We start from the raw sequence: 23,061 nt of genomic DNA on the forward strand, positions 1-23,061 counted from the left end.
CAGTACATCAAATTATAAATAAACAATAACCAAAATGCATACAAACATACCGTGTGCTTTCCAATCGGGACTCAGGAGACATTAGTAGACAATTTTGCTCGAACACTCTTTCTATTTTACCTCTTTCGATTTGTGTGCGACACCTCGTGTTTCTCTCTTATCTTTTTTCTTTTTCCTTTTCCGGTGAGCACGCAAAATATAAAATCACATGACCAATACATCTTATATTACTCCTTTTCCCCCCTGGGGTGTCACTATTACCAAACTATCATGTAGATCAATACAATTTTCACACAAGTATTACCACAAAATTTATAAAACAAAACAAACAAACAAACCAAAAACCTTTCAAAGGTAAAAAATATCTGCGACATTTACACTGCCACCAAAATTACGAGGATTTATGACAGTAATATTTTGAACAAATAAAATAAATCCTGCAATTTTCCTATGAGCTGTTACTTAACTTTCATTCATCTTTCTACACTTTCATAAACAGTATTATTTTTGCCTTCGTTTGAATTTTACTATTTTAGATGTCAAAACTAATTAGTCTAATCCTTGTGGTTACACTCATAGTTTAAGAGCTGTTTTCAACTATTACTACAATTTTTTGGATTGGACGCTCCAAAATGGATGTGTTTGTCAATCGCTCACCCTTTTTTCCTAACTTACTTTCTCCCATTTGCAGTTTAACCTTTCGCACTAACCCATCATCTTCTGCATTTGCCTCAACGACTCTAGCTAGTCTCCATTCATTTCTGGGAACATTGTCGTCTTTGAGAATTACTACATCTCCAACGTGAACATTTCTTCTAGGCGTATGCCACTGTTGTCTGAGGCATATGTTGGCCAAGTATTCTTTGCGCCATCTGCTCCAAAACTGTTCTGACAAGTACTGCACTCTCCTCCATCTTTTCCTAGCGTACAAATCTTCACGGACAAATTTGCCAGGAGGAGGAAGAGGCACTGAGGACTTCATCGTGAGCAGATGATTAGGCGTCAAAGGCTCAGCACTCTTTGGGTCATTTATTGTGTTAGTGGTAAGCGGACGACTATTTACAATCGACATTGCCTCATACAAAAATGTCCTTAATGAAGTGTCATCCAGTCTTCCTTTAGCTTGTGCCAGAACAGCATTCATCACACTCCTAACAGTCCTTATCTGGCGTTCCCACACACCTCCCATGTGGCTTGCTTCAGGAACATTCATAAGGAAATCACATTGTTTGCTTGCAAGATATGTAGATATCCTCTCTTGGTCCAGATCTTTCAAACCTTTCTCCAGCTCATTCTTAGCCCCCACGAAATTCGTGCCTTGGTCGGATCTGATCTGTCGCACAGCTCCTCTGATTGCTATGAAACATCTTAAGGCATTTAGAAATGCATCGGTGGAAAGATCTTCTAGCATCTCTAAATGTACAGCCCTGGAGCTCAAGCACGTAAACAACAGTCCATACCTCTTAAATTCCTTCCGACCTTGTTTTGTGTAGAAGGGGCCAAAACAGTCAATACCAGAATACGAGAATGGAGGTGAGGGTTCCACTCGGTCAGCTGGAAGGTCAGCCATACGTTGTTCTTCGACTGATCTACGCAGCTTTCTGCAATTAACACAATTTTTGATGTTCTTGGCCACTACATTGCTTGCACCTAATATCCAATATCCACTTGCTCTGAGCTCATTCAAGGTTTGACCGCGGCCTTGATGTTGAGTTTTCTTGTGGCAATGGTCAAGTATTAGTTGTGTGACAATGCCTTCCTTAGGAAGAATTACTGGATGTTTCAACTCAAACGTTGCGTTAGACTTTCTTAATCGTCCTCCAACCCTGAGCAGATCATTCTGGAGGATGGGATCAAGTTGGTATAACTTGTTGTTCTTTGGCAGCTTAGCAGGGTTTTGACTGAGCAATTTCAGTTCTTCTTCAAAGGCTTCCTTTTGTGCTGCCTTAATGAGCACAATAGCTGCTTTCTCTTTCTCTTCTACACTAATGAACCCTGACTTGTCTTTGTTCACCAGTCTTTTGATCCTAGCAATAGCATTGAGGGCTGTATTCCAATCTGAGAATCTTGAGAGTCTTTCAAGGAAGCTACCTCTTATACAGGCATCTGTTTTCAGGACCTTTACCTCAGGGTCACCTACAAGAAGCACTGGGGATTTTTCATGAGTGCTAATCTCTTGTTCCCATAAGAATTTGGGACCCATCAACCAACTTGAGTCAATCAGGTCTGCCACCTTGAGACCCCTAGACGCACAGTCTGCAGGATTCTGACTTGTTTCCACATAGAACCATTGTCTTGGATCTGTAGAGTCTCTTATCTTCTGCACACGATTAGCCACAAAAACATGAAAGCGCCGGGCTTCGTTCTTGATATACCCTAGCACTACCTGGGAATCGGTCCAGAAAAACTCCTCATTTACCTTCAGATCAAGCTCTTCCTTAAGAACATGACTTACTGCTGCAGAAACTGTGGCTGCGGTCAGCTCAAGGCGTGGTATGCTGAAAACCTTAGTAGGAGCTACTCTGGCCTTACCCATGACCAGTGCACAATGTACTTGTACATCAGCAACAATCCTGATGTATGAACACTGCCCATATCCCTCACTGCTGGCATCTGAAAAGTGATGCAGCTCTATTTTCTGGATTCTTCCCATATTTTCAGGAATGAAGCATCTTGGTATTTTGATCTTTTGGAGGTTCTCCAAGTCATGGATCCATGTATCCCACTTTGGCTTGAGATCAGAAGGAAGAGGTTCATCCCATCCTACCCCTCGTTTGCACATCTCCTGGAGCACTTTCTTCCCAGTCAAAATATATGGAGCAAGAAAACCTAATGGGTCGTACACACTTGCAACTACTGACAGAATTCCTCGCCGAGTGGCAGCCTTTTCATTAAGGTCAACTTTGAATGAGAATGTATCCGTCTCTATGTTCCACTTTACTCCCAGCACACTCTGCATTGGAAGTTCATTGTAGTTCAGATCTACATCCTTCACAACACTGGCACGTTCGCTCTCTGGAATCGCACTCAAGACTTCTCTGCTATTGGACACAAACTTGTGTAAACGCAAGTTTCCCTTGGCCAAGGCTTCCTGCGCTTCACTGACCAACTTGTTGGCCTTCTCGATGGAATCAACGCTTACAAGTCCATCATCCACATAGAAATTTTTGCGAATGAAGCTCGCTGCTAGTGGGTAGTCCCTCTCATATTTGCTGGCAAGATATTTCATGCCGTAGTTCGCACAACCAGGAGAGGATGCAGCTCCAAAAATATGTACTCGCATGCGGTATTCCTTGGGTTCCCTTTCGGTGTTCCCCTTTTCCCACCATAGGAATCTCAGGAAATCACGATCTTCTGGACTGACATGAAAGCGGTGGAACATCTTTTCCACATCACAAACAATTGCAATCTGATGCTCACGAAATCTGCACAACACTCCAGTAAGAGCATTTGTTAAGTCTGGGCCTGTGAGTAAGTGGTCATTTAGAGATGTACCTTCAAATTTGGCTGAACAGTCAAATACCACTCTTATTTTTTCTGGCTTCCTGGGATGATACACCCCATGGTGCGGAATGTACCAGGCGTTGCCTTCTTTCGGTGTGGAATCTGCTTCTTCGGCATCACCATCTCCAAAGACACCATCCATAAATCTCACATAGTCTTCTCTGAACTTGGGATTTCGCTCCAATTTTCTTTTCAAATGCTTCAAACGAACCGTAGCCAGTTGCTTATTGTTCGGTAATTGAGGACGTTCTCTGAATGGCAAGGGCATTTCCACATGTCCTTCTTTGTTGTGTTGAGTCGTTTCATCCAACTGTTGAAGAAATTGAATGTCCTCCTGAGATATTGTTTTTTCCCTTGAGTCTGTATCTCGAAAATCTGCTTCTAATGTCCTGATTACTGAAGCAGGTGTGATTGCTGGGAGTTCCTTCACAGAAATGCGATGACAGAACCCCGCTACTTTTCTAGAGCAACCATGGGGTGTTATGGATCCCACTACACTCCAGCCTAAGTCTGTCTTGACTGCATATGGTTCATGATCCTTCCCTGATATCACTTGGGTTGGCTTTAGAGCTCTTGGACAATCAAAGCCAATGAGAAGCCCTACAGGACAATTCAACAACTCTGGCATCTTATCTGCAACACTGAGCAAGTGAATCCATCTCTGAGCCTTCTTGCAAGTAGGAATGCTATCTCGTTCCAAGGGAATGTATTCTCGAGTGTATACGGGTGGCAACTCGATGTACTCTTGCAGACTATAACCTCTCACTCTTAGTCCAACTGCTCTCTGACAATTCTCTATTGAAGCTCTATCAGTCATTGTGGACAGCTTTAATTTCACAGGTTCTGTCTTTGCTTGCAGTTTGTCACAGATGTCCTGACTGATAAATGTATTACTGCTCTGTGTGTCCAGTAATGCATAAGCTAGAATTTCTGTGCTGTCCTTAGTTGCACAAGAGAGCCAAACTGGAACTATCATCGAAGTGTGATTACCTTTATCGATCTCCACACTGCATAAGCTAGTTGAAACCCTTTCATCAGGTAACACTTCTGGCTTTCCTCCTTGAGAGCGTTCTTCATGAAGTGGAGAGGGGTGACTCTGCTTGCAGATGTTGCAAGTAGCTCGTTTTCTACAGTTTTTGGAGACATGGCCAACTCTGAGACAACCAAAGCACATCTTGTTGTTCATAACAAACCTTTTCTTCTCCTCAAGAGGCATTGCCGCAAACCTTTCACATTTGTATATAAAATGATTTTGCTGACAACAGACACATTCTATTTGTCTCTTATCTTGAGTGACAGAAGGGTTTAGTTTAGTGCCTTTCTCTCTTTCCAATGCACTCTTTGCAATGGGTTTAACATTTTGTGCCAGAGCACTGGCCTTGAGACGTTTCTGCTCCTTTCCAGGCCTTTCATCTGCATGTTTTAAAGCAAGTAGAGAGGAAACAGGATTACATGCAATGCGTGCCTCCTCTGCCACAAAGTCAGAAAAATCAGTGAAGCTTGGGTATGGCTTCTCTTCATCTAGTGCTTTAGTGACATACCTATTCCAGCGAGTTGTTATCCAGTCAGGAAGTTTCTGAAGCAATTTCTGGTTTTCTTCGCAATCGTCCAAAACCCTCAAACCATGTACATGAGGCATTGCATTTTTGCAAGAAATGAGGAAGTCACTAAACTCCCTTAGTTTCAGTGATTCTTTGGGTCCAAGTTTTGGCCAGTTATTAAGCTTTGCTCTGAACGCTCTTTGAACTACAAAGGGGTGTCCATAACGTTTGTTCAGGGCATCCCAAGCTTGTGTGTATGCATCCTCATCACTCCTATAAAATGTTCCCTCTAGTACACTAAGCGCATCTCCACTTATGTACCTTTTCAGATAGAACAACCGATATGCTGGGCTTGTACAGTTTGTTTCAATCAAAGCTTTAAAGCAGGTTCGCCATTCTGTGAACTTGAGTGGGTCACCCGTAAACGTGAATGGCTCTGGAGCTGGAAGTTTAGTCATTGCCAAGGATTCTTTTAGTGCTTTCACTAACAAGACCTCATCTACTTTGGTCTCTAGCTCATTTTCAGTGCAAGGTTGAGCTAAAGTTTCTTTCTTGATGCAAGAAGGGTTATTGTGGTGCAGTGGCAGCTGACTTGAAGGCATAGTGCTTTTTTCTTTAGAATCTTCTATTTCAGCATTTAATCTTGATTCCTCTTCTGCATACACAATATATTCAGCTTCCATTACTTCAAGATCTCTTTGCTCTTCCAGCATTTTTAACTTCTCTTGTTGAGCTAGTACCTCTTTTCTTTGAGCTGATATTTCTTGTTCTCTCTTTAGTTCAGCACGTTTTGCAGCTAAGCGTGCCGCTGCTTCTGCTCTTTTTATTGACATACTACTTCCATGTTGACTATCTCTTTCAGCTCTCGATACAGTTGAACCATAAATTGACCTGGCGTCATCTCTTTGCAGTAACTGAGTGAGTGTTTCTTTTACAGCTTCAGCATCAAACTCCTTTATGCCAACTTCTGCGCAACGTCCTTTCAGTAGTGCAGTTATTTCACTAGTAACTGAAGTGCAGCTATCCATTCTCCTCCTTATATCTTGAGATGGGACGTTCAGTGCACGAATACTCTCATATATTTGTTTTAACTCTGCTTCACGTTTCTCTGATGTCACCATCATATCATCTAACCCGGTTTTAGAGCACTCTTCTTTCAGCTTGGATCTGATAAACTGAGCTTCAGCTTTGAAGTTTAAGTACGTGAGCATAAACTTCTGTTCTCTTCTTGCTAATTCGTCATGTCTCAACTCAAGCATTTTTTCAGTTGGACGCCTTTCTCTTTCTGATCGTCTAACTGCCTGCTCAACTCGTGAAGGTGACTCCTGGAATTTAGTCTTATTAACTTCCAGATCTGCATTAATTTCAGCTAAGCGTTCTTCATATTTTTCTCTGTCAATGGCATCAATCTCAGTTTCTAATTTCCCCTCTAATTGTGCTTTTTCTTCTTCAAGAGCTTGAATCACTTGGTCTAAGACACAGCTCTCTGATCTATCTTGATCCATGTTGGTAACTTGCTTTAAACTACACTATTATTCAGCTTTACCCTGCTAACAAGCTGTAATTCCATCCATGAGAAAATAGCACAATGTCAATTTTTAAACAAGTTACACACTATCAATTTAACTTGAAAGGTATGAAAAGCAAACATTTGTTAAAATCATTTGCTAACTATTTTAACTTGAATAAATGTTATTCAACCAAGAAATGAAAATTCAAGCTAAAAAGATACAGTCTGACCTGCAAATCCAAAGGTAGCAACTCTTATTGAAAGCTGAATTGTCCAAAAACATCGCAACGTTGCCGCCTTGTGGCTGTCATTCGTCACTGCAGCACTATTGTCTTGCGTTGCCCTTCCACACGGCAAGGAATGCAGTCACGCGAAATGCAATAGTTTCAATGCGACGAAATCGCGTAGAATGGCGGCGTCCTCACTTTACCCAACAGCTGCAGTTTTCCACCGAAGTCGACTGGACTATGCTCTTCACATCGAGGTCTGGCAATCTTTCCTTTTCCACGATGAACTCTTGCACTCGTCCAGGGGAAAGTAAACAGACGTTTTTTCACTATAACGGCTCCTGAATGTTTTTTCCAGACCAGAAAAATCACGCTTCAACTGATGCCTTCAAACTTTTAATGTCTTCCTTTCAGGAATCATGATATTCAATATCACAAAAATTGAATGGACACCGTGAAAAAACTGAAAAATAAACCAAAATTACAATCAAATTTGTTGAAGTGATTCTACCATGACATCACTCGAAACTGAAAACTGAAATCAATGTACACAGTACATCAAATTATAAATAAACAATAACCAAAATGCATACAAACATACCGTGTGCTTTCCAATCGGGACTCAGGAGACATTAGTAGACAATTTTGCTCGAACACTCTTTCTATTTTACCTCTTTCGATTTGTGTGCGACACCTCGTGTTTCTCTCTTATCTTTTTTCTTTTTCCTTTTCCGGTGAGCACGCAAAATATAAAATCACATGACCAATACATCTTATATTACTCCTTTTCCCCCCTGGGGTGTCACTATTACCAAACTATCATGTAGATCAATACAATTTTCACACAAGTATTACCACAAAATTTATAAAACAAAACAAACAAACAAACCAAAAACCTTTCAAAGGTAAAAAATATCTGCGACATTTACAATAGGTATCTTTTCAGTTTTAATCAGACTGGACTTAAAATGACTCAGTGGTTCAGTGAGTCTAACTAAAAATTAAACTGATTCATTAAAAGGAACTCGCTCAAATTATCCTGGTTCACCCAAACCCAGGAGAAGTCCAGTCCGATTTAAGCAACCATTTTAGCCCCAGACTGGAGCTCTGCAGTGACATATCTCTCTCTCTCTCTCTCTGTAACTCTCACTCCTTCTCGGGTCTGCATGTCACTTTGCTCTGCCTCCAGCAGGTGATTCTGCTGTAATCTTTCATCCCTACACTTGTGGATTAGAAGCAGCATAATCTGTTTCAGCACATCTGCCCAAGCGGACACGTATCTCACTTTACTCATATCGATCAATATCACTTTCCATGCACAACATGATAAGTGAGGAGATTAGCAGGAAGGAACGGAGAGCAAAATAGATTGACTGAGGCAGCTGATTCCGGTCTTCTCCATCCATCTCTTGCTTTCACACTCCACCTGCTTTTACAAATGCATGAAATAACAGGCAGCTATTTAACACGTTTGCAGCGTGTCTTCATTGAGAATTTAGCCAACTCCATTTGTTCCCGCTGGAAAGTTTATCTGTGGTTTTACTGAAACACTGTGTGCACTCAGCTTGACAGTCACATTCCTCCAAACACAGCTGCTCTTGTTACTGACATGTCAAAGTATAATCATACCTTAGGTAATTGCAATTTCTAACAAATAGCGGTGATATTCTGAGAAACTGTGACATCCATTTATTCTTACAAATTAGATGCAAGACAGAGCATGAGCATTTATGTGACAATATACTGTATAGACTGATAAATCTTTTTAATTTTTACATTATCTACACTACCTTTTTTTGTTTAAAAGAAATTAATAATGTATTTATAAAGGATGCATTAAGCGACAGTAAATATATTTATGTCATATGAGATTTCTGTATAAATAAACTGTTCTTTTGAAAGGTCTATTCATAAAAGAATCCTTAAAACAATTAACTTTATAAAATCACAGTTTCAACAAAAATATTAAGCAGCACAGCTGTTTTCAGCTTTGATAATAATAAAGGTTTCTTGAGCAGCAAGTGAACGATTTCTGAAGGATCATGTGACTCTGAAGCCTGGAGTAACAGTTGCTGGAAATACAGCTTTGAAGTTTAAATTAATTACATTTTTAAATATAATTAACTATAAGGTAACAGTTATTGTAAATATTTCACAAGTTTACGTTTTTTTTATTATCAAATAAATGCAGCTTTGGTAAGCATGAGAGATGTTATGCGAAAAATAAAATCTTAGTCTAAACTCAAGGAATACAAAAAAGTGGATGTGTCAAATATCAGATGTGTGCATAAGTTTTCATGTAAATGTCTACAGTACATCTGCCACTGTGCCATCTTTAGACTTGTGTTATGGTTCCTGTTTCTGTAACACTAAACCCAGCTGGATCAGTACATTGGTTTTAATAAGCCCCCTACAGTCAAATATGAACACAAGTTAACCCTAAATAACAAACGGTACAGTTCGTTTTAATTACAGGCTTCCTTCTTTTTTGATGTGGAATTGGAAGTTTTTAATGTTATATTGCTTTGGTCATTTTAACTGTGCTCTATAAATGAGCTTTACTGACACATTTATTCCACTGGCAGTAAAGCGGTGACAGCCAGAGGACCTTCGTTTAGCTACAGTCATGGCAATATCAGCCGCACTATCATTCAGTGTTTGTGCCACTGACAGCGTAGCACTGATCTTGGCCTAAGCCCTTGACTTGGAGACCAAACGCTGGGGGAGGTGCTAGCGTGAGCCTTGACATCACGTTTGAGTCAGAATCCATCAACTCCATTATATCTGTAGTGAATCTGACATTCAGCAGATTGTTGATGATTCAGGCTGTGGCCTTCTACTGTCAGACCACGGCTTTAATCGGGCTGTTGACCCAAAAATAGAAATTCTTATTTTGTCTGAACAAACTGTACAAATTTAAGCATAAGCATGGATTCATTGTACACAGTATTATTAATAACATGCATTTAGAAAATAGCGTGAATTGTCATTACTGACTTGCAAAATCAAAGCAATATACCTTAAATTAATAATGAAAATTACATCCTTTGTGTTCAATGGGGAAAAAAGATGTCAATCTTACTTTACACACATAATGGAGACGTGCTTACAATATTCATTTAATTTCAAAAATAAGAAAAATAGTTTTAAATTATTCTTTCATTCGTGTAATATCACAGTTCTTGTGCAGAACTGAAAGATCTGTTATTTACAGGGTCTCTCTCTTAGTCATTCTCCACACTTGACAGAAGTCTGCATTTCATCAGCTGTGTGTGTGTGTGTGTGTGTGTGCCAGATCCCTCTCATCAAATACTCAGAGTCTGGTTTCGCAGCGCAGAATCTCTCTTCAGCCAACATTCTGAGATTATCATATTTTTTAAAACAACTTCACAATCATGTCAGTGGTACAGATTATTATGCTTGTTTTGGTCAAAATCTGATGGATAAATACAAAGTATAGCATTACTTCTCCCATCACAAAAACAACCTAAACTGCTTGTTCAATAAAGTGTGCAATAATGCTGTGCATTACATCATCTTGCACTGCTGTATGCATTGAGAAGTCATTGCACATCATTTGACTAAAGTGCTGAAATTAATAATCTTTGAATGCAGGCCACAGTCACAGATAATGGAAATTGAAAGTCTATATGTTTAAAACAATATGCTGCCTGCATTCAGCTCATATTCTCCAAAATGGTGCTACGGTGATGTAGAGAGAAACAGAGGAGACAAATTGTTGAATATTTTTTTTTCTTTGCATACAAAAAGTATCCTCATTGCTTCATAATGTTATGGTTCAAAATACCTTAAATTGTGTTTCAAAGATGAACGTAGCTTTTACAGGTTTGGAACGACATGGGGGTAAGTGATTAATAAAAAATATATATATTGGGGTGGAGTAACCCTTTAATGTTATTAATAAAACGTTACTTTTTCTATAGACTGTTTCAACGGCAATAACAAACAAACGTTACTGCGCATGTGCACTTTTGTGGCCCTAACTTAACTTCCGTTAGACTTCCAAATAGAATCAATAACAACAGCCGAGTAGTCCCTTTAGAGTAGATTATTTTTGATAACAAGCAAAATATGTTTGCTGCGTAAATCAGACTTACTGAAAATCTGCCAGCAGGAAGTGCTTTAAAGTGGGAGGAACCAAGGTTTCCCCAGTAACTGCTGTACACAAAGCAGCGCTGAGCTCACAAACGCTGCTTTATCAGGCATATAACATGCAAGATATAATTAAAATGACATTGAATATCGAAAAGACTGATTAAAGGTAGTCTTCCTTCAGGAATACAGTGATATAAAAATACCTGGAAAATAGTTCAGTTTTGATATTGTGAGCGGCACAAATAAATAAATGTATGAAAAACAAACACACCTGCAGCACAACCACCTGAGCCCAATTTCAGTCTACTCATCACCTTAACTTTAACTGCGTTTGTAGATGGCGCCATAGCCAGACAGAAAAACAAACACAGGACGAAAGTTAAGTTCGGGACAGGCGCGTGCGCCCGATGAAACCATCTTTAGAAGATATTTTGACAGTTTCTAAAGAAACCAAGACTTCTAATGGCAGCTGCAGTGCTGCCCTGTCTTTACCGATAAGCGATTGGCTCTTTTGCTCAGAAGGCGGAGCTTCGTTCGATAGAGCGGCCATGTTGAGGGTTGCATTTTTCCCCATTCAAAACTATAAAAAAAGGGACACATATTGTGTATTCTATTGTCTTTGACTGCACCTACTCTGTAGGAAGATGTTCTGGTTATGGAGTTGCAAAGAAGGTGTGTTATTTGCACATCAATGTGCACAAAGCTTTCAGTTCAGTCACTTAAACGACTATTTGAGCTTCAAAAACGGGCAACTGTTGAGTGATTAAGCTTCAGTAGAGGTTATACTGAAGGTGAGGATGACCTTTTGTGCATGTTTGCGCTTGTAAGCTGAGAAACAAAGAAAATGCTAATGGATCAAGAGGTGCACACTGTTAAATCCTCAAAGATGTGTGAAGACATTTTACTTTATGCGTGTGCTTTCACACATTTTTGGCTGCAGGCTAATTTCTTTGTTCGGCTCTTATCTGACAGTTTTTACTTGGTATAAATAAATCCCTAAAATAAAGTGTGTATGAATAATAAATATTTTAAAACTATTATCTCAATGTCTGGTGTCAGTTCAGCTATGCAGAGTCATATTATAAAACATAAATCCACTAGACCTAAAACCCCCTAAAGAATTATTCATTCAGACTGACTGGATAAATGCTTCAAAATTTTTAACTATTTAAATTAGCTAAATTGCAGAGTCACTAATACAGTTTTCTATGTGTATATCTGCAGTTCACGCTCACATTTTGTCATCCACCATGGACTGGCTACTAAATAATGTAAAGTCCCTCTCACCAGGAAATCCCTTCAGAAATACCACACACATATAGGTTAGGTTTACACAGCAGCAGAAAACAGTTATCAGTCCCGCTTTGAAGCTAAATATGGTTTAGTTCACACATGCACTACCATTTAATAGATGGCCAGTAACATTTTTGAATGTCTTTTATGCTCACCAACATTTATATGATCAGAAATATAGTTATTACATTTCAAAACAACTGTTTTCTGTTAGAATATATTGAAATGTAATTTATTCCTGTGATGGCATGTCATTACTCCAGTCTTCAGAAATCATTCTCATATGCTGATTTGGTGCTAGAAAAACATCATCAGTGTCAGCTCTATCAGCATTTATTTGAAATAGAAAACATTTGTAACATTATAAATGTCTTTATTGTCTTTTGATCAATTTATTTCATCTTTACTGAATAAAAACAGAATTTTTTTCCTCAAAATGTACTGTCCCAACATGTGAACCGTATCATGTTTTGGTTTTAAACGAGTGTGATAAAAGCATTCTGAACAGACGCTCTTAAATTTTCAGGACTCATTTGTCTTGTGTACACTTTGCATTTTTTCACGGTAACTCTCAGAGATGCAAACATAAGCTGCACACTTTCAGAAAGTTTTAAATCCTTTCACTGCCTTTCCAACCGAGCCGCTCTCGTCAGTTTTGTGGTCTGGACACGACAAATCCTGTGCTCTACACTGTTTTTTTTTCTCCCAAAGAGCACTTGAAGCTTTTGTCGGTTAATTAAGATTGAACAGATGAGGTCATGCCTTCACTGGACTCATTTATTAGCTGACGTCATTTTCACTGTGATAACACTTTCTGGAGTGATGGTCTCACAGCCTTACACACGTCACCCCACATCATATTCTCTTTGCACACAAATTTTGGTGTGCAGCTACAGATAATGTTGTCAGTTGAATGGTAAAACGCTTGCGATGTTCCTCATCCGTAAGACGCTTTGGATTAAAAGCATCTGCTAACTGCCTAAATGTAAACGTATATGTAAACAAATGCTCTATTTTTTCACCAAGCCATATCATTAAACGCATGAATGTGTGCTCTCAAATGAATGAAAGCACTTGCTTTAACGCAGTTCATCATTTGTCTTTATAATGAACACAAATCTTGTTGATTAATGGCCTGCACATCGCATCTGACACGCTCCACCAGCGTTATCTAAATATTCCTCATTCCCAATTAACTCCAGGGCTGTTTTTAACATTCTATAGACGCTCATCTGGCGCTCACCTCGCCCCACCCTGCTACTGGAAAGTTAACGACATTCCAGATGTCCCCGGAGCACAGGGCCACACCCCCATTCTCTCGTTAACCCAATTATCCTCGTGGATCTCCACGGAAACGTGTCACTACCCCAACCCCTTCCCCAAACAAGAGGGCATGAGAACATCTGCAGAACAAACAAACAGACAGGGAAGGAAAAGTAGGAGGAAATGGAAGGACATATGCGCATAAACACGTTTACTCCGGGCAAGGGCTGTCCTGTTTGGCTACAATAGCTGTATTCATATTTATAGAGCGGCTTGGTGAGGGATCTTAAAACTCATTGTGGTTTTGGAACGCCTCCTGCCAATGCTCTCTAATTTAGGCTCTTATTATAGCATGGCGCACGCAAGCACACAGAAATTTGGGACAGAAAAGCACTCGTCATTTTTGAGCGGGAAAGACATTCAATCACGCTGCGGCTTTTTCTGAGATGCCGATCGCAACTGCCATTTACACAACTAAAACCACACCCATAAAAAAACATTACACCCATTATAAACGCACCAATGCCCACACGTCCAACTGTAAAAAACAGTTCACGTGTCCCTTTCCTCCTAGCCAGTCTATCTCTCTCAGGTATGGAGTGATCTCCCCTCCCCCACCAGACTGCCGGAGCCGCATCTTAATTAGCGAGGGAGACCGAGAGAGACAGAATGAAAAAGAGCATGCAGGGAAAGAGAAAAGGGTGAATGACAGAACGAGGAGGGAGAGACCAGAGATATGGCAGTGATGGAGATGTGCTCTGCTGTTGTCATGGTGACACTGTGGAGAACAGGTAGAGAGGAACACAGTCTCCTGGGAAAGAGCACCGAGCCCTGATAGTCCCCACCTTTCTCCCTCCCTCTTTCTGTTTCCACCTCTCTCAGCAATTCATCCCTCTCTCTTTTCTCTTTGCGTGGCTATACGAGCTCTGGTCCTAAAATGGGTTTCTACACTGCAGCATCATAGCTTGTAATATTCAATCACAGCATGTTCTTTCTACTGCCTCCCAGGTCAAGGTGTGACAGGAATATTCCAGGTTCGATATGAGCGAACAACAGAAGGAGATCCAATCATTGCCAGCATAATGTTGATTACCACAAGAAGTAATTTTGACTCATCCCTATATTTCTTTAAAAAAACAAAAAAGCTAAAATCTATACACTCTTTATGAGGTTCATGGGGAATCTCCATAGGTGTAATGTTTACGTGTGCAATACTCATGTCCTTATACACATTTCTATCCTCGTATATAGAGTGGGTGTATATATACATAATCATAAACATACATACATATATATATATATATATATTTTTTTTTTTTCCAGTAGTTCTCTAATGTTCTATGTAGTTGGTGTTTTCTTTCTGTGTGCATATTACTATTTCATGCTATATTCGCATATAGCAAAACTGATTTCAAAACTGAATAAGCTTAAAAATCAGGAATCAAGGTTATAGTGATGCATTTAAGGAAAGTAAATTCATGGGGCTCATTTTTGGAGGATTTAAAAGCAGAAATGTGAAGCTTATAGTCTTACATCTGTAAAACGTATGTATTATTCGAGCTGTAAAGTTGCAAAGTTTGTGGAGTCATTTATATGGTCCTTTTAAAGTTTTAGGTTTTATATCCAGTAAAACCGAATAGAATTTGACACAGAAGAGGTTAGGAAGTGATTTTTTCCACACTAAAATTAGGTTAACATTAACAGTCATGTTGTTTACGCCTTGTGGCTTTACTGTTTTTTTTTTTTGTTTGTTTCTTTTTACGTACTGATCAGCGCTATTCACTTCCTTTGAGAGAATCTCACTGCAACAGATTTCTGCTTTTTTCAAAGAAAAGACGAGACAAAATGATTGTCTGTGGTAATCAACACGTCATGAAAACCTCAATTACATTCCTTCAGATGAATCCACAAGTGTTTTTTTTCCAACTGAATGAATGAACGACACTCTCGCATTGGCAATGATTTGACCCAGATTTCACCTACCCGCATCCATCATCTTCAGGTTATCGGGCAGGAGGCGGCTGATGGATGTGAGGAGGTCAAAGGGAGGTGAGCGTGATGTGGCTCATTAAGTTTATGTGAAGCAGGTGGGCTGATAAGGTGAACCTCCTCGGCTGACACCTCTAAATTAAACACTTTCACACCAGAACACAGTGCCATTTGGTGGATCCGATAAGGTTTTCTTTTCTTTAGTGACACTAAGTGTCAGCTGGAAGCCTTGGGAAATGCCCTTATTATGTCAACATGGAATTACCACAGCGTGGCTAGGACTGAGATTTGCTTAGAGAAATTTTGAGTGGTCAGATGTTAAACATTTGGACTGGCTTTATAGAAGTGTCTGAGAACATCCTTTGCCAAATTAGGAACAAATTCAACATTCAAATTTATATGCAGCACTTGTTATACAGAACTGACAAGCTTTATTAGATGCTTTTTATGTAGGAAAAAAGCAACATATGAGGCTGTTCACATAGATTACGTTTTTGCATTTAAAACTGGGAAATGTGGGGCAGCGGATTGAGGAAAAAACAAGATCTAGAGATGCATTTATTAAGTCAAACTACTTTGAACTTGAGCAACGCATTTTTAAAACACTGTGTCTCATGCATGTCAAGACATGAGACACGATCAACAGAGTCAAACACGTCCGTCTAGTGCATGTATGTTTATGTAGCATGATAAAAGAATGGAACTGAAAAACGAGTTCTGAGAGACTGACACCTGGCATTTTTTTTAATATCACAATTGACATAAACTACATTTACATGCCAAATTGTAATTGTGCTACATTGGGATTTCGGACTATGTGTACAATGTAGAAGCTAACTGTGCTCAGATTTCCGAGAAACCAAAAGAGTGAATAGATTTCAAAATTAAGTCAAACATTACTCATTAAATTCTTCCAAAACCAAACGCTCCCTGTTGTGCAACTGGATTTTAGTCAGGTGTGTCACAACTGCCGACTGTTTTTGCTGAAATCCCTCCCTATTATGTTGAAGTTCAGAGGCCCACCCTAACAACCACCTCTGATCATTTCAAACGGGACGGAAATTGACTTTCAGACTGTAGGGTTATAATCTCAGCAGGGTTCTGGGTCGCCTGGGCTGTTAACACCCACCTGCCGAGGGACGCAGCTAAAACTTCTGAGAATTGTTCTTTATTTGCATGACTTCCTTCTTTGGAACAAAAAAGTAGAGATTTTGACTTGCATTGTTTAGACAAAAACAGCTGAAAAATTCTCCCAAACATCTTCCTTTCTGTGCCGGAGCAGAAAATCATACATGTTTGGGACGACACAAGGGTGATCAAATGACGTTGCATAAACCAAACACATTGGCTCCAATCCCATATTGGTTTATTCTCCCAAGCAATGCTAATCCTCCTCACAGGCCACACAGACTTTGAAAACACTGTCTAGCTCTTGTGAGTCTGTAAGAGAGACCTTTATACAGCTGAGTGAGAAAGACAGCAGCAGAAACTTCCTGTGTCAAATTGCTTTACACATTCCTCTCCACTCATTTTCTCTCATTCCCTCCTCCTCCTCTCCCTCCCTCTCTATGGTTGTCTTTGTCGTCTACAGCACAAAACACTGATTCAGTCCTGAACCCAGGAGTCCAACATGATCCTTTAAAATGCACACATACACGCACAATTCTCAAGAGCGGATGTGTGTCCATTAGCTCAATTCCCAGATCTAAATTAAACTCCATCTCTGGTGCGCAAAGCCAGAAGGGATATGACACCACTGACCTGATCCACACGAGACTTCCGTTTGAAGTGGCCACAACAACCCGACCAATCAGGCACTATACTACAAGTGTGTTGATTCATTTTGTGTGGGCAAGATGGGTATGAAATAAACACACCACCAGTTAAATTTGGGTATTTTTGCACAGTAGCGTGTAAATTGGCTCATCAGCCAGCCCAGGGTGACTTGTAAGACATCTCACTTGGCAAGAAAAAAGCGGGTGCTTAGATGCAAAAGACAAACTTGAAGCACCACATTTGATTTTATCTTCATTGCTAGACAAAATCTGTTAGTGTGCCAAATGTCTAATTCTGCTGTTTGTTCGGGTGTTCACTGGCCTTAATGCGGTTTTCAAAGATTTGATGTAAATGCACAAAACAACCATTTCAGAAAGTCGGCGGACCCTTAAACTGAAGTGGACTACATGAGATCTAAGTTCAAGTTTCAAGGTCATGAGGGCAAAGAATGTCATTTTAGCTCGTTTAAAATATTTGCATGTTTGTTTACATATATGGTGGGTTAACTTATGTCAAAATTGGAAAAAATGCCTGTAAAACTGAGCATTCATGACTGCTGCGGGCAAAAAATTGGGTTATTTCAGGCACCCATTTAATAATTATGGTTAACCATAAGAAACCATTTACTCCTCAGCTACCTCAATAGAGTGCAATATTCTCCTAATGAATATTAATTCAAAAACTTACAAATAAAATGTTTTGTATTTCTAATTTGATTATTAAAGTCAGTCAGTAGTCTTTGTCACTATTTCTTGCTTCAGATCAAAGTTTGTAATGTAGTAATTCACTTTGTAGCTGGTTTTTTTAGTCAATGGCTCAAACAGACCTTTTTAAAATTAAAATATCCCTGTTCTGGAATCAAGCCTCTGAAAAAGTGTTCGGGCCTGTTGTATTCTGTAATGTTTGCGACCACCAGTATTTTATCATTGCCAGTCAGTTGTTTAAAAGAAGGGCTTTGGACTCAACACAAGTGCTCAGTAACAAAAAAAACAAAAAGATCCTAGCATCCGTAGTAAATACTGAACTGAGAGCTATGTTCTAATTCTCTTAAAGGATGTCATCATAATGCATTTCCTCGCGCGCACAATTCAAAGGTAAACACACGTCTCGAAGTGGATCCTGTGTTCCGCTTTTATCATTCTCATAAGCACATCATAGTCAACTTAAACATAAGAAATTAGAAAACGTGAATGAAACCGATCCTCTTCTGAATCTGGGTTCCGCTCTCGCGCCTCGCGAGGCCAATGACGTCATCCCCCCGCAGCCTGCCGCCCCTCCACACCCCGCTCACCCCACCTCCGGCCAAAATCACCCGCCGAACGGCGACAGCAAACACCTCCGCCGCTACAACCCTATTATAACGCAGCCCTACTGTAATTACCGACCATGTCTGAAACCCACCGACCACTTCTGACCACAAAGAGAGCGGTGCGTGTGGAGGGACCACCGACAGGCAAACATGAGGGACAAAGGGCTTGCAATTAAAACCTAATTAGATGCGACGCGTTAATTATAGTTTATCCGGACACGGGCGCGCGCACACGCACCCAAGCTTCTTCACGCCAGTGTAATCACAAGCGACTAACGGTGCGTCCCTGACCCACAACCCACCCACCTACATCCAGCCCAAAATGGCCAAACAAGGCAAAGGTGCCCAGGAGAAATCCGCACCGCTATGGCTCGTAGTAGGTCCCAGCTCAGAGCTTTCTCCAGCCCTCTCGCAGCGCTCCCCAGGCCGCCAGAGACGCGCTGTCTGCGGCCAGCCGAGAGAATGTGGGTCGCCTCCAAGATTTACAACCGAGCAGCACACGGCTACCGTCGCCTAATTAATGACCTTACAATTCACACACTCTCATAAAGATTACCGCAAGCACACACGAACATAATCCCGAATGTGAACGTTGGGAATGTTGTGAGCGCGTGTGACCGGCGGTAAATCGCCCTCTCCTAACAATAGATCACAATAGAGTGTGATTCTCACCAGGGCAGTTTGCGCCAGCAGCAGCAGCGCCAGCGCCATCCAGCACAGGAGCTTCATGGTGCTCCGATCGCAGCAAAACACGGGGCTCCCGCTCGCGTCTCCGAGCTCCTCTTCAAGGGACTAGGTAGGAGTAAACCCTTCGCTCAGTTTTCGGTATCCAACTTTAGGGCAGGCGCTTGCGTCGGCACATCAGACTCGCGTCGGCACGGTCAAATCCCCGCAAAACCACGCGAAGACCGAGGAGGAGCAGCTCGTGTGGTTTCCTCCCCTCTGATCTGACTTGAGTGGCTGAGACCTGATGGATATGGAAGCAGAACTCCTCTCTCTCTCTTTTCTACGCTATGGCGTGTGTGAGAGGAGGACGGGCATTGGGTGGATTGTCCTCGTGCGGCTGAGGATGCCCCCTGCAGCCCGGTCGAGCATCGACTTCTTTCCTGCCTCTCTCTTCTCCTCCCCATCGCGATTTCCATCAGAGCTTCCCGAGACCCTTAACATAGTAGCGTGGAAATATATTTTTGATAATACCGCTTACATAATTCCATGCTACTGTATTGAGTGAATAAAGTGTAATCTTTAATGTCCTTTGTAATGTTTTTTGGATGGTGTTTCAATATGTACATAAAATTAAAGGTCTGCTAACAGTGTTTGGTGCACAAGTAACCAGTACCAGAATGAAAGTGGCAGTTTTTTGGTTGTCTGACATTACTACATGGTTGAGTGACAGCTACATTATTCGGCATATATCTGTGTTTAGGAAAGTCTGATGCACTGAGCTCAGTTATTAGGCACACTATAAGATATCATTTAGCTGTTGATGTTGAATAGCATATGAACAGCTTAAAACTCTCTGTCATACATTTATAAATTCACACACTTGCACTATATATTGCATATAAAGATTTCTGAGCTATATGCATCTAGAGACATGTATGTTTTATTAATAAATGGACTGTGAATGCAATGGTACTTGAGAAATCAAGGACTTGCAAACAAATCTTACAAAAACTGTGTATCCCTAAAGCTCACTGTATCATAGCCCCTGAAAAACTCAATCTACACAATCTTGCAGAGTTTCTTCCTTTTTCATAAATAAACAGTACTTTTATATTGTTAGTAATATTTCAAGGCAAACTGGACTGAAGAAGCTTAGGTTTTCTTCATCCATACACTGCCCTATATATATAAAGAAAATCTTGTCAATAAAAATTGTCTATAAAAATGTATCAAGCATGATACATTAAGCTTTTGAAGAATGTTTATTTGTAAATCTATGACAGTCATATATATATATATATATATATATATATATATATATATATATATATATATATATATATACAGGTCCTTCTCAAAAAATTAGCATATTGTGATAAAGTTCATTATTTTCCATAATGTAATGATAAAAAATAAACTTTCATATATTTTAGATTCATTGCACACCAACTGAAATATTTCAGGTCTTTTATTGTTTTAATACTGATGATTTTGGCATACAGCTCATGAAAACCCAAAATTCCTATCTCAAAAAATTAGCATATCATGAAAAGGTTCTCTAAACGAGCTATTAACCTAATCATCTGAATCAACTAATTAACTCTAAACACCTGCAAAAGATTCCTGAGGCTTTTAAAAACTCCCAGCCTGGTTCATTACTCAAAACTGCAATCATGGGTAAGACTGCCGACCTGACTGCTGTCCAGAAGGCCATCATTGACACCCTCAAGCGAGAGGGTAAGACACAGAAAGAAATTTCTGAACGAATAGGCTGTTCCCAGAGTGCTGTATCAAGGCACCTCATTGGGAAGTCTGTGGGAAGGAAAAAGTGTGGCAAAAAACGCTGCACAACGAGAAGAGGTGACCGGACCCTGAGGAAGATTGTGGAGAAGGACCGATTCCAGACCTTGGGGGACCTGCGGAAGCAGTGGACTGAGTCTGGAGTAGAAACATCCAGAGCCACCGTGCACAGGCGTGTGCAGGAAATGGGCTACAGAGAAGCAGCACTGGACTGTTGCTCAGTGGTCCAAAGTACTTTTTTCAGATGAAAGCAAATTTTGCATGTCATTCGGAAATCAAGGTGCCAGAGTCTGGAGGAAGACTGGGGAGAAGGAAATGCCAAAATGCCTGAAGTCCAGTGTCAAGTACCCACAGTCAGTGATGGTCTGGGGTGCCATGTCAGCTGCTGGTGTTGGTCCACTGTGTTTTATCAAGGGCAGGGTCAATGCAGCTAGCTATCAGGAGATTTTGGAGCACTTGATGCTTCCATCTGCTGAAAAGCTTTATGGAGATGTTTTTCAGCACGACCTGGCACCTGCTCACAGTGCCAAAACCACTGGTAAATGGTTTACTGACCATGGTATTACTGTGCTCAATTGGCCTGCCAACTCTCCTGACCTGAACCCCATAGAGAATCTGTGGGATATTGTGAAGAGAAAGTTGAGAGACGCAAGACCCAATACTCTGGATGAGCTTAAGGCCGCCATCGAAGCATCCTGGGCCTCCATAACACCTCAGCAGTGCCACAGGCTGATTGCCTCCATGCCACGCCGCATTGAAGCAGTAATTTCTGCAAAAGGATTCCCGACCAAGTATTGAGTGCATAACTGAACATAATTATTTGAAGGTTGCCTTTTTTTGTATTAAAAACCCTTTTCTTTTATTGGTCGGATGAAATATGCTAATTTTTTGAGATAGGAATTTTGGGTTTTCATGAGCTGTATGCCAAAATCATCAGTATTAAAACAATAAAAAACCTGAAATATTTCAGTTGGTGTGCAATGAATCTAAAATATATGAAAGTTTAATTTTTTATCATTACATTATGGAAAATAATGAACTATTACAATATGCTAACTTTTTTAGAAGGACCTGTGTATATATATATATATACACATTATATTGCTTTATGTTTTGCCCTAATAATTAAACTCGACTTTTAGTCATAAAACTAAACATTTAAAATCATTCTAAGACATTATTAGGAGAAATACAGTTAAAACTGATATGCATTTCATGCAAATTGTCTGTTATTCCGTTATAAAAAAATTGCATTGATTTAAAGAATTTCATCTTGCTTTTTTCTTCCTCGAGCATGGGCTCCATATTTTTACTATAATGCTATATGGGCCATAAAAGCGTAATGAATCAAATATGAGATGATACAAAACACATCACATTTTTTTTTAAATGTAAAAAAAAAAAATAATGTATTTTTGGCTCAACATTTACTAAACTTAAATTAAAAATTCTATTCACACATCGGGCATTACAGAGTTAATATTCATTGTACTTATGATCTATTCTTTTTTATATCTATTCCTATTAAATTGATTTAATATGCTCTAAGGTGTTAAGGCCCATTTACACCATAAATGCACTGCAGTTAAGATGTCTTCTGCTTTAAATGCTCAAGGTCTAGACTCTGATTGGCTTCTAACATTTTTGTTCATCAGGTACAAAAATTATTCTGTAAGTGATTCCAATGATATCACTCTAATGTATGGTTATTATTGCGCTGTTGATATTTATATGATCATATAATTAGAACAACTATTAAAACTTGAACAGCCACAGTCCTTAGTGTGAACAGGCATAAAATCACCTTTGAAAAATGTAAAAAGATTTACAACTGCACATCTGGCAGACGTTTTTATCTTAAAAGATTTGTGGTGCATTCAAAGTATGTATTTTGCAATCAGGTGTTCCCTGGAAAGATCTTATGCAAGTTTTACATCTCAAAATCAACAGAATCCTTCATTTAAGCATATATGCTACTTCCTCAGGCCAAGTCATTAAGAAACTTCAAATTATTGCTACAGGGAAATTTTAACATCAAAATATCCTTTGGAAAAAGCCATCACACAT

General features: G+C 39.9%; 1 protein-coding gene across 2 annotated transcripts in view; it reads right to left on the reverse strand.

Moving 5' to 3' along the window:
• LOC132145353 (syndecan-3-like) overlaps nt 1-19,534 on the reverse strand; it is a 37,080-nt gene extending 17,546 nt beyond the window's left edge. The window contains exon 1 of one of the 2 annotated variants that reach the window (XM_059556284.1): nt 19,201-19,534. In XM_059556284.1, the coding sequence (XP_059412267.1) occupies nt 19,201-19,257 (57 nt within the window). In that variant the 5' untranslated portion in view covers nt 19,258-19,534. The remainder of the gene's footprint in view (nt 1-19,200) is intronic. The other variant, XM_059556283.1, reaches the window with a different exon arrangement.
• Between the last annotated feature and the right edge of the window lie 3,527 nt (nt 19,535-23,061).

Source organism: Carassius carassius, chromosome 8, assembly GCF_963082965.1.
Source record: "Carassius carassius chromosome 8, fCarCar2.1, whole genome shotgun sequence".
Taxonomy (NCBI): Eukaryota; Metazoa; Chordata; class Actinopteri; order Cypriniformes; family Cyprinidae; genus Carassius; species Carassius carassius.